This window comes from Schistocerca gregaria, chromosome 6 (assembly GCF_023897955.1).
Source record: "Schistocerca gregaria isolate iqSchGreg1 chromosome 6, iqSchGreg1.2, whole genome shotgun sequence".
Lineage (NCBI taxonomy): Eukaryota > Metazoa > Arthropoda > Insecta > Orthoptera > Acrididae > Schistocerca > Schistocerca gregaria.
In genome coordinates, this window is record NC_064925.1 from 80,035,560 (window position 1) to 80,048,141 (window position 12,582).

Consider the following 12,582-nt stretch of genomic DNA (forward strand, 5'->3'; position numbering starts at 1 on the left):
GACAGTGCTTCATCGCATTTCGGCTCAGAAGTGCTAAATAAGGTCCCAACTGTTAGCCTGTTGACGGACATGTGCATTGTGTACACCGAGGGGGCTTTCACGTTCCAGATCTCACAATTCCATTTTTTTTCTGAAGCCATATTAAGTAAGTAGTTAAGTCTGCGAATGTTGTTTCATTCATTAGCAAACACAGCAGAAATGATAATTGCAGTTTCATTATATGGGGTCCAGGCAAAGGACAGAAAGGGAATATCGTTGAGATTTATGGTAGAAAGGGAATCTTGTTGAGATTTATAGTGCTGAAAATCTTACCTGTAATAGAGTTTATTAACGAGATGATAAAAACATACATAGGTTGCCAATATTTTTACATAGTGTATATCATTCTTATGTGCAATAACATGCTACAGTGTCAAATATAGTTGCTGTTACTGAAAGATATTATCAGTGCTGAGTGACTGGAAATATACGATTGGTACTTCAGGTGACAGGACTAAGAATACAACATGGAGAAAACATGGTCACTCTACTTAATTTTTAGATACTCAACAGTCAAGTTTGCTTCGTCAGAAAATAAAAAAATACTAATTACTTGAGAATAAACCTTTCTTTTCAAATTGTGGAAGCATCTGCTTTACAGCTTCCACATACGAAGCACCTGCGAAGGCCTTTCTGTTGGTATCACTGTCATTTTCTTTGACTGAAGACTCTATGTCGAACCTCGTATCTTCTTCAGTGCGTACAACGGGCAACACACCTACCGATGCGAATACGGCGTACAGAGTGTGCTCTTCGAAATCTTCCAGAAGCTCCTCGAAGGATATCTGTTTATCGGTACTGACACCAATATCGCTCATCACTTCGACTAAATGGTTGTGGTACTCTTTCAAAAGGTCCGTCAAGTGATCGGAGTACACTTCTTCCGTGAGACTCGTGTGTGTAAAATACTGTAAGTCAATCGAAGGCGAATTGTATGAAGCCAACTGGAAATCGAGTAGAACCACGTCTCGGACGACTCCACCTGCATATTTGAACATGATGTTGTTGACCCAGGTATCTGCGTGGGTTAGCACGCGAAACTTTCCCTTCCGTTGCGTCAGCTCTAGTAGCCGTGGAAATATGTTTTCCGAGAGAGCTCGCACTTTGGGTGCGTACTTGGAGTACGATTTCTCTAACGTCTCCAGCTGGTCTGCAAGTAATTTGCAGCCCTGTTTCACGTAGGGTTCCAGGTGTTTAGCCATGTCTCCCTCAAACATTCGAAAGGTCCGGTAGCGGTCCAGCGCAGACGGTCTCTGCTCGTGCAGCCTGACGGAAGCCGCGTGGAACTGCGCCAGTTTCCGGACCACGAGTCTGGCGTGCGCCAGATCGAGTCCCTTGCACCTCTTCGCCAAAGCGAACCCTCTGGCCTTCAAATCCTCGAGCACCACGTAGCTGACTGGCTCCCGCCCGGAGGCGAAACACTTTGCTGACAGCTGCGTGTATTTGCCGGGGGCCGCTTCCTCCAGGATTTTCGACATCGCGGGAAGCGTCTCGCAGAACATGAGAGTCTCTTGTTCGAAGGCTTGCATGTCCTGTGCTATTGTCTTCATGACTTCGCTGTCTGGGAGACATTTTATTATCAACGACACGCTCCTTTTACACTGTTTCTCGTTGTTCTCTAGGTGAACGGTCATGCGGTACACTTCACTCAGATAGTTGTCACCCGGAGCTGTCGCTCGCTGGACGTCTACTGACAGGATCTTGAAGTCTCCGCAACTGTTCGACTCCTTCAGCGAACTCTTCGCGAAGTCTTTGTTAAGCCACACGGGCAGAACGACGGCGGCTTCGGCGGCCATTTCCTGCAACAAAAGAAACGAAGTGTGTGTTAATCTTTGATTAAAACCTGAACTTCCACGAATATCTGACGGAGTCTCGATGTCATACGTTTCAGCAAATACACACAGTGATACATATCGTATTTTCAAGTAAATTTTATTAATAATTTGTTAAAATATTAAGCTGTTGAGGATTACATGACAAGTATCATTTCGTAATCTCGTGATTCACCAAAATATAGACATCAGCTTTTTAAAGATTGTAATTATCGATGCGAGACATTTCTTATAAAAGATGAGCTACCTTACAGTGTTATTCTGTAAAACGTGATGTGCAGTATATTTGTGGTGTCACCGCCAGACACCACACTTGCTAGGTGGTAGCCTTTAAATCGGCCGCGGTCCGTTAGTACGTCGGACCCGAGTGTCGCCACTATCAGTGATTGCAGACCGAGCGCCGCCACACGGCAGGTCTAGAGAGACTTCGTAGCACTCGCCCCAGTTGTACAACCGAATTTGCTAGCGATGGTTCACTGACTAAATACGTTCTCATTTGCCGAGACGATAGTTAGCATAGCCTTCAGCTACGTTATTTGCTACGACCTAGCAAGGCGCCATATTCAGTTACCATTGGTATTGTGAATCATGTACCGTCAAGACCGACGTTCGTCATTAATGGATTAAAGTTAAGTATTCCACCAGCTACGTCCGTTGTTTCTAAATTCTGATTTCCTTGTCCTGTTCCAGACCTCACGCCAGCCTGTGTGAGCTAAAACGCGTGCCTTTCGGCCTCCTCTAGTAACACGGTGTTGGCTCTCCTGCCAACCACAACAATATTAACTTCTTCATAATTGCGACGTTCATTGACACGAAGAGCAGAACTTTTCGGCCCTATTTTTTCGAGAAGCATTAGCATGTTCTATTTGAAATTCTTGTTAATGTATAACTGTTAAAAGATTCGAAAACCGTCTAGTTATTAGCACCTGAGTCTGTACAACATTTATCATTGGTATAACATCATTTGTTGAACAGATCTGAATAAATTACATATTTGTAAATTAAAAGAATGTCTTTTAGAACCATTTCTACCATTTGCTTTGCTGTTATCAACCTTTACGAACTACAGTAAAATTAAAATCAATGAAAATGATCTCTCTTGGCTTATCATTCGCATATATGACACATAGCAATGGACTCAAGAATAAACATTGCAGAACTTCGTAAGTGATTTAACCATAGTCAGACAGTTCTGTTTTACCTCCACTAGTTCAATGGTTTAGCGTTTAAATAATGTTTAGTATTCTGTTCAAAGACAGTAAACTAAACTATCGTTTCTTTTACTAAAATATTTATTAAAATTGTACAAACTGCGTTTATCTGTAATCATAGTTCTTTAGGAAAACTTTTTGTCTGGCAAGAGCGTAGGGATGGGTAGTTCGATTACTCTTTTCGACAACTTAAATGGCCATCTTCAGATCTGAAAGTATAGGTACGGCTACAGTCCAGTATTCATAATACGAACAATGGACGAAATTAGTGATTTTATAATAGTTCTAACAATACATATCGCACAATAAAAAGTAGTGTCTAGATCACCTATTGAAGCAAGATGCATTGTCACAATCGTATTTACAATTCCAAAGCGTAAGATGAAGTTGAATCAAATTTATGGAAATAATCCACAGTCGTCAATAAAAAAACTACATACGAAGAGATTTTTTAAAATAAAACTTATCTCAGAAACTGTGATTATTAAATACGCTATTCATCTTTTCATTGTCCAGTATAACAGTTACATCATAATTAATGAGACAAATAAGGAGCATCTTCCCTGTTGACAGTATCGGATGAGGTTAAACAACCGACAGCAACAGGTAAACCGCCCGATATTGTGGATATCACTTTTTGTCATCGAAGCTGTCAACAGGGTGCCTTTCAGTAAATAAAGAGTTCTTTTACAGATTAATATAAAGGAATGAAATAATGTGCAGTAGTCTAAAAACAGGTTGACGCAGATAACATTACAATGTTCTTTAAACTGCTGCACATTTTGCATTTTTCTACATTATTCTGTAAGAGTATGATATGGTCATGTAACTGTCACCTGGGCAGCTTCTATGATTAAAATGTTCGTATTCACAATATCGGTCAGTCTGCCTATTGCTGTCTGATGGTTAACTTCATCCGATACTGTCAACAGACAAAATGGCTGCTTATGTTGTCTCATTATACCAAAATTGTTCAAATGGCTCTAAGCACTATGGGACTTAACATCTGAGGTCATCAGTCCCCTAGAACTTAGAACTACTTAAACCTAACGAACCTAAGGACATCACACACATCAATGCCCGACGCAGGATTCGAACCTGCTACCGATGCAGCAGCGCGGCTCCGGACTGAAGCGCCTAGAACCGCTCGGCCACAGAGACCGGCTATAACTGTAGTACTGCACAATGAAACAGTGCATAGCGTATCTAATATGTATTCAGGGTTATTCAGCTGTTCCTACCACTGTCGTTTTAAGCAACCCCAGTGCTATAACTGGCCTTCAAAAACCAAATGTGGAGATTTCGTACCATCTCTCTCGCTATGAGCAAACTATTAGTCCTCGAGAAAAAGTGAGGAGGATCCTTTTTGTGGTTTCATTGATGCACAGGTGTCACATCGGACAGCATTGTGAAAGCTGCACTATATTTCAATGTGACAGCTGCTAGTCATCTTCACGCGCTTGCTTACGAGTTGCTGCAGTGGCTCGCCAGAATGTACCCTGACTCGCTAGAAAAGCGCAGGCGCCAACGGGTGGCTCTATTGCTTCATCGTAGACGAGTCATAGAGCACGGCGACATACAGTGACCGGACTCGTTCGTCTGTGGCCGACGATGTCTCAGTATCTCCAATGCTAGTTCCCATGCCATGCTGAGCTGAAATCTCGAGCCTCTATTAATCAGGTCGTAACTTACAGGTATTTCAACTGCTTCTACAAAGTTGGAGTCCCAATACGTGCAAGCGGACGAAAGGATCTCTCCATAGTTCATGCTGTGTCCCGTGTCGAGACAGAGTTCAGTAACAACAGACGTTTCTGGCTGACCCAGAGTGGTGTGACATCTTTGTCTATCTGTAACACTGCGACACGTCTGACCAATGTCTTTAACAGAACCCAGCATCGTTTGTAGTCGCTCTAAAGGGCGAAAGACAAATTTCATTTGACGTTTCTCGGACGGTCTGCCGATCATAAAGGACACACCACCGACGTAGGGTAGAAGAACCATCCTCGTGGGGTTCTCCGTTTCTTCTGGCTGCTCTTGAGGTGTAGTGAGTGCAAGTTGAAATGCATTACGAATCTGTTTACCCAAGTACCAGTTTTGTACAAAAACAGAGCGAAGATGGCTAAGCTTTGCTGTTAAGCTTCCTGCATCTGAGTATGAACGAGATGAGTGGTGGAAGCTCGTAGCTCGTACATAAGAGGTCAGTGTGGCTTGGTTCACGAAATACAGTGTGATCCAAGAAACAGTTTTGTTTTCTGCGGACCAAGGCTTCTAACAACGGGAGGTCTCCATTTTTCTCTACTTCCATGGTGAAGTAAACGCTGGGATGGAAGGAGTTAAGGTGTTCCGAAAGCGCAGGATGTCTTACTACTCCATGTGGCCATATTACGAAGGTGTCGTCCACATATCTTCAAAAACATTTAGGTTTCAACACCGCTGACAGAAGTGCTTTTCCCTCGAGGTGTTCAAATGTTCAGATGTGTGTGAAGTCTTATGGGACTTGACTGCTAAGGTCATCAGTCCCTAAGCTTACACACTACTTAGCCTAAATTATCGTAAGGACAAACACACACACACCCATGCCCGATGGAGGACTCGAACCTCCGCCGGGACCAGCCGAACAGTCCATAACCGCAGCGTCTTAAACCGCTTGGCTCAGGACACTGCTCCAGGCCGTAGCGCGAAGTCTTCCAAGTTCCACCACCTTACATGCCAATCATCGCAAGAACATGAAACCATGCTGACGCACTGTGTTTAATTTGACAAATAAACAAGTGAGTAACACTGCAGTATCAGAGTTGGAAAAGGGACTAAACTTTGTGCCCACTACAAATACCTTTCCTATCAAGATTTTTATTAGTGTCATTGAGCAAGATGTCCTGAAACTTCCCAGTGAGAGTGCTGTAGAAATGAGGCGAGAGACTTGCAGGGTCACAACTAGGATGCCCGAATACAAGCAGAACATCAACATCGAAGAAAGAAAAGCGGCCCTTTCCTTAAGAGAATACACAGAAATAATAATTTCACATGCTGGTAAGGGAAGTACTTCTGCTCTTTTGCCTGCAACATCTTACATCGACGAGATGACGGATTTACTGCAATAGTCAATGCATCGTCGCCTCCAGAAGGATAGAACTATTGCATTACAACGGAAGACATTCGTCCTTTTCAAATCCAGCCAGTTTTTTGAACATCATGCAAGGAGTTTCAGAGTACGAGCGCCAATTCCATAGTGACTTTATGAGCTCCCTAAGATCCATAAGGAAGGGGTTCCGCTTCGCCCCGTTGTGGCAAATATAGAAGCCCCAACATATTACCAAACAAAACATCTGCCTAATCGTCTGAGCCCATTCATAGGAAAATCACATTCGAAACTCGGAAATTTTATACAGGGACTGAGGGCGTAGCGTTTCGAACCAGCTGACGTTTTAAGTGAGTTTCGATGTGGTCTCTTCGTTCACTCGAGTTCCTCTGGTGGATTCATTAAAACTTATAAGAGCTAAGTTGGAGGAGGACATCTTATATCTATTCGGACATGTGCTTACCACGACCTACTTTTTATTTTATAAACAATATTTTGAGAAAACTGACGGTTTTGCTATGGGTGGCCATTTGCCTCCGATAGTGGCTTACCTTTTAATGGAGCACATCGAGGAGAAAGCACTTCAGTCAGCGGCGTTGAAACCTAAATGTCTCTGGAGGTATGTGGACGACACCTTCGTACTATGCCCACATGGGCGGTAAGGCAACCTGCGTTTGTGGGAAACCTCAAAGCCTTCCATCCGAGCGTGTAACATCCACGAGATAAATTTTATCTACAGTGCGACGAGAGGAAATTATGACTCTACCAGTTATAAACATTATCTATTCGACATATGAAAAACATTGAAAACGATGACAAGTATTAATTATTTATACAATATTTTATGATTTTATTGGAAGGATCGATATGTATCATACAAAGACAAAGATAATTGTAAATTCCTTTTATGATCTGCGTTTGTCTTCCTTTGTTTTTACCTTTTGTTGGTTGGCTTTTGTAGGTTGTGGACGCATATCAAACTGAGGTCTGTTAAGAAATTGTAATTATTTGTTAATTATTACTTGAGAATAGAGTTAATTATTATAATAAATATGAGTGAATAATTATTTGTAACTTTAATTCCTCTCTCAGTAAACATTCTCTGTGTTAATTATTTCTTTCCGCTGCAAGGAGCGCAGCCATTGATGATAGCGAATTGTATCGCGTTTTTGTCTGTGTTTTCCTTAGAAAAAAATCAAATGTTTGCTTGATGAAGTATAAATAGTGCACAATACGAAAGTAGAGTTTAATAAGCATTTATCTTATTTGCTCTAACAATAGAAAGTCTCTATCAATTGTCTGCCGCCATATTAACAATTATCTCAGCGGCAAATGCAAATTACGCAACTCTGCAGACATAAATGCCGAACGTAATACAAATGTGTAAAAATAAATGTGCACCGGTGGTCCCGAACTCATTTTAATGAAAATGATTCGAATCAGATTGGTTCTTTAAAAACAGTGCTCATAGCACGATCCTTATAACAAACTTTTCTAGCTGATGTATGGAGCCGAAATTAATTACGCACCAGTTGCGAAGAATGTTGTTTCAGGTAACATACGTCAGTGTTGTGCGCGGTTGATATTCGGTGGTTTTAATGGTCATTTTGCTGTAGATAACTATTTCCATCATAATCAATAGTTGTATAGAATCTGTTGTATGAACTGTGATTTAGTGCCACTTACACAACTTACAGACAACACTTTAACACAACGTTAACTTGGAGTTCTTTAGCAGCTTGACCAAATCTTTAGCCGGGAGAAAATTTATTTAGTAATTACTCAATGTAATAAAATAAGATTATCATTTTCATTTACAAATTAGTTAAATACCAACCACTGAATAACACAGCGAACGCCACAGTGGGAAACCTCAAAGCCTTCCATCCGAGCGTTTACTTCTACATGGAAGTAGAGAAAAATTGAAACATTCCGTTCTTAGATATCTTGGTCCGCAGAAAAGAAGACAGTTACTTGGGTCACAGTGTACGTCGTAAACCAACTCATACTGACCTATACCTATGAGCTACGAGCTGCCGTCACTCACCTCAACGCAGTAGCGTATTACGGACTGTCGTTCATAGGGCTAGGGTTGTCTCAGATGCAGGGAGCTTAGCAGCAGAGCTTAGCCGTCTTCGCTCTGTATTTGTACAACGGATTCGTAATACATATCAACCTGCACTCAATAAACCTCAATAGCGGCCAGAAGAAACGGAGAACTCCAAGAGGATAGTTTCTCTGCCCTACGTTGGTGGCGTGTCCTTTATGGCCGTAAGGCTGGTCAAGAAACTTCAAATAAAACGTGTCTTCCGCCCTTCGACGCAAACTGTGCTGAGTCTGTTAAAGACATCGTAGGTCCTAAGGAGACCAGAAACATATAAAATCCCGAGCCAGTGTGGGAAATCATACATTGGCCGGACGTGCCGCACTGTTAAGGATAGATGCGCTGAACTTGGGCGTCACAGCAGACTGGGGCAGCCAGAAAAGTCTGCTGTAGCTGAACACTGTCTTGAGATGAAACACGGCATAAACTACCGAGGGACAAAGATCCTTCCGTCCGTTTTATTGTGCTGGGACTTCGTCTTAAAATAAGCAATGGAAATACGTGTAAATAACGACCTGTTTCCCCCCCATGAACCTTGCCGTTGGTGGGAAGGCTTGAGTGCCTCAGCGATAAAGATAGCCGTACCTTAGGTGCAACCACAATGGAGGGGTATCTGTTGAAAGGCCAGACAAACGTGTGGGCAGCAGCCTTTCCAGTAGTTACAGGGGCAACAGTCTGGATGATTGACTGATCTGGCCTTGTAACACTAACCAAAACGGCTTTGCTATGCTGGTACTGCGAACGGCTGAAAGCAACGGGAAACTTATTTTAGAAGAAAGATTACGGAAAGGCAAACCACATTTCTAGAATTTGTAGAGTTAGAAAAAGCTTTAGACAATGTTGACTGGAATACTCTCTTTCAAATTCTGAAGGTGGCAGGGATAAAACACAGGGAGCGGAAGGTATATACAATTTGTACAGAAACCAGATGGCAGTTATAAGAGTCGAGGGACATGAAAGAGAAGCAGTGGTTGGGAAGGGAGTGAGACAGAGGTGTAGCCTCTCCCCGGTGTTATTCAATCAGTATATTGAGCAAGCAGTAAAGGAAACAAAAGAAAAATTCGGAGTAGGTATTAAAATCCATGGAGAAGAAATGAAAACTTTGAGGTTCGCCGATGACATTGTAATTCTGTTAGAGACAGCAAAGGACTTGGAAGAGCAGTTGAACGGAATGGACAGTGTCTTGAAAGGAGGATGTAAGATGAACATCAACAAAAGCAAAACGAGGATAATGGAATGTAGTGGAATAAACTCAGGTGATGCTGAGGGATTTATATTAGAAAATGAGACACTTAAAGTAGTAAAGGAGTTTTGTTATTTGGGGAGCAAAATAACTGATGATGGTCGAAGCAGAGAAGATATAAAATGTAGACTGGCAATGGGAAGAAAAGCGTTTCTGAAGAAGAGAAATTTGTTAACTTCGAGTAAAGATTTAAGTGTCACGAAGTCGTTTCTGAAAGTATTTGTATGGAGTGTAGCCATGTATGGAAGTGAAATAGTTTGGACAAGAAGAGAATAGAAGCTTTCGAAATGTGGTGCCACAGAAGAATGCTGAAAATTAGATGGCCAGATCACATAACTAATGAGGAGGTACTGAATAGAATTGGGGAGAAGAGGAGTTTGTGGCACAACTTGACTAAAAGAAGGAATCGGTTGGTAGGACATGTTCTGAGACATCGAGGGATCACCAATTCAGTATTGGAGGGCAGCGTGGAGGGTAAAAATCGTAAAGGGAGACCAAGAGATGAATACACTAAGCAGATTCAGAAGAATGTAGGTTGCAGTAAGTACTGGGAGATGAAGAAGCCTGCACAGGATAGAGTAGCGTGGAGAGCTGCATCAAACCAGTCTCAGGACTGAAGACCACAACAACAACAACAACGAACTGATTAATAGAGACACGGGATTTAGCTCAGCATGGCATGGGAACCAGCTTTTCTTGGTATTAAGGCATCGTCGGATGCAGACGAACGAATCCGTCTGAACACAGACGGGAAATCGGAGACCGCACGAACTTAAAACTGGTCGCCAACACTGTCCACGCACGCGCTGGGCCGTGATTTGCGGCTACGCTTTTCCCGCGTAGCCCGTGGCCCGTTTCTCCGGCAGTGGGCACTAATGTCGCCGCGCTCTATGATTTGTCTACATTGATGTCTACATTCCTTGGCGTCTGCGTTTTTCTAGCGAACCAGAGCATAAGTTGGCGAGCAACTGCAGCAAATTGTCAATAAGTACCTCATCATGTCGAGCAGTCTTCTCTTTGAAATATAGTGCAGCTTCCACAACATTATCCGACGCCCCCCGTGAATTGATGAAGCATTACACCTTTTCTGTAGTTAATTTAACGTGGTGGGTTCGCTAGAGGTCAGCGGTTTGGAGTTATTCAATAAAAATGTACAAAATTGACCTTCCAACGCACCTTCGCCCCCACGCTCATCTCCCTCCACTTATGATTCCTCCTACGTTGTTCGTGGTACCCCCTCCTACCACTGTGCAAAAATGTCTCACTGCACGAACTACTCCAGATAATCGACCTTTTTTGGTCTCTATTGATTGGGCTGTTACGCCACCGGCATAGTCAGCTGTTTCATTAACATTATTAATTTGAACGTGCTCATCAGCTAATGAAAGAAAAAGAAATTTCGTGAACTCAGAGTTCAGCCTCCTCCCAAAAGTTAGTTCATTGTTAGAGCCGAAAACATGGTAACGTAAGGGTTTAGCGTCCAGCATAGAGATGGGCGAGGACTGTGTGACGATTTCACAGGCAACGGAAACATCCTAAGGCACTGGTCATAAACAACCCTCAAGGTTCCATCAGCATTTGGTATGCTAACATTTTTAATACAACAGTTCAAAAACTTTGAAAAAAAAAGAGTGACGAACAGTTTAGAAAACAATCAAGGGGAACAAGACGAAAAATTTACAAAATTATATAAGAACATCGAAGAAAATCAAAGAGGACTGAGGAACAAAATAAGAAAATCAAAGAAAAGAACAAGTTAAGCAGATATAGCACCAGTTAACACAGAAAGCTGACTAACATCCATGTGGTTTTGATAATAAATTTAGGACACTGGCTTAAAACAAGCTAAAGAAAATACTGATGAATTAAGAAAAGACGTTGACAGCAACGTGTAGAGTATCGATACAAGTAGTACAAAGATAGGACAAGTCACAGAGAAGGTAAAGGTCATTAAGGAAGTACTAAGTTGTACAAAACTGCTGTAAAGAAAGTAGATGAGCGAGCCGAAGTTTTTATCAGAACCGCGGAACATGTGTGTAATGTTCGTCGTCTGATTGGACCGTCCAGACCAATTTGAGTGATCATGAAGAGATCACAGAGCTATTACAATTTAAGAAAAAATAGTCTCACACCAATCTGCGGAACAGAGAAGCGTTAGTTACGTTACAGAAGGAAACATAGAGGAGCGGCAACATCGAAAGTTGTGGAGAAGATGGTGATTCGAGCATGAGCGAAGCAGAAATGAGACGAGAAGTAGAAGAACTACGAGACGAAAGCCTTTTTGGTATCAGTCAAGGGTGACCTTTGTCTCTGGAAATAGGGAAAATATACGTATAGGGAAAATGCACGTGGTGTCTCAGACCTTTTAGGTCAAATCGAAATGGGTGCTAGTGGGTTGACAAGTATATTGAGATTGGGAACCAATGGTCGAAAATACATATGTGTTGTGTTATACAACGTGTACACCATACAACAACAACGTAGTTCATTGCAATTGTTCAAGGTGACGAACTCTATTGTCACCGAGCGAGGTGGCGCAGTGGTTAGACACTGGACTTGCATTCGGGAGGACGACGGCTCAATCCCGCGTCCGGCCATCCTGATTTGGGTTTTCCGTGATTTTCCTAAATCACTCGAGGCAAATACCGGGATGGTTCCTCTGAAAGGGCACGGCCGACGCCCTTCCCCATCCTTCCCTAATCCGGTGAGACGGATGACCACGCTATCTGGTCTCATTTCCCAAACAACCAACCTACCTCTATTGTCGATGCCTGTACTGGAATGACGCATGCAGTGCTGCCACACTCCTGCAAACATCCTGGGTGTGTGTTGTACTCTGGAACAGACAGCGGGTGATAAACAGCATATTCACCACCAAACAGACGTACTGTACGCAATGCAGCTCATAGCACGTTTGTTACAAGCCGACCGGATGCACCGCACAGGCGCTTTAACCTGTGCCACTTGCACAACACTGTCCCTGGTGTCAGTTGCCCATTGCGTCAGACAGCTTTTGATGTGCCCCTAGTGAGGTATGCTGCTGTGTACAGTGCGTGACGCGTAGTCAAAAATGG

General features: G+C 42.7%; 1 protein-coding gene across 1 annotated transcript; it reads right to left on the reverse strand.

Annotated features, from left to right (window-relative positions):
* Nucleotides 1-316: 316 nt before the first annotated feature.
* On the reverse strand, nt 317-12,337 carry LOC126278397 (uncharacterized). The gene is made up of 2 exons (XM_049978497.1): nt 12,265-12,337; nt 317-1,838 (listed from the first exon to the last, which is right to left on the reverse strand). The coding sequence occupies exon 2, from the start codon at nt 1,833-1,835 to the stop codon at nt 585-587; it is 1,251 nt and encodes a 416-aa protein (XP_049834454.1). The 5' UTR covers nt 1,836-1,838; nt 12,265-12,337; the 3' UTR covers nt 317-584.
* Between the last annotated feature and the right edge of the window lie 245 nt (nt 12,338-12,582).

Bases quoted from the DNA above. Each gene is read 5' to 3' on its own strand.
- LOC126278397 (XM_049978497.1), bottom strand. From the start codon at position 1,835: ATGGCCGCCGAAGCCGCCGTCGTTCTGCCCGTGTGGCTTAACAAAGAC.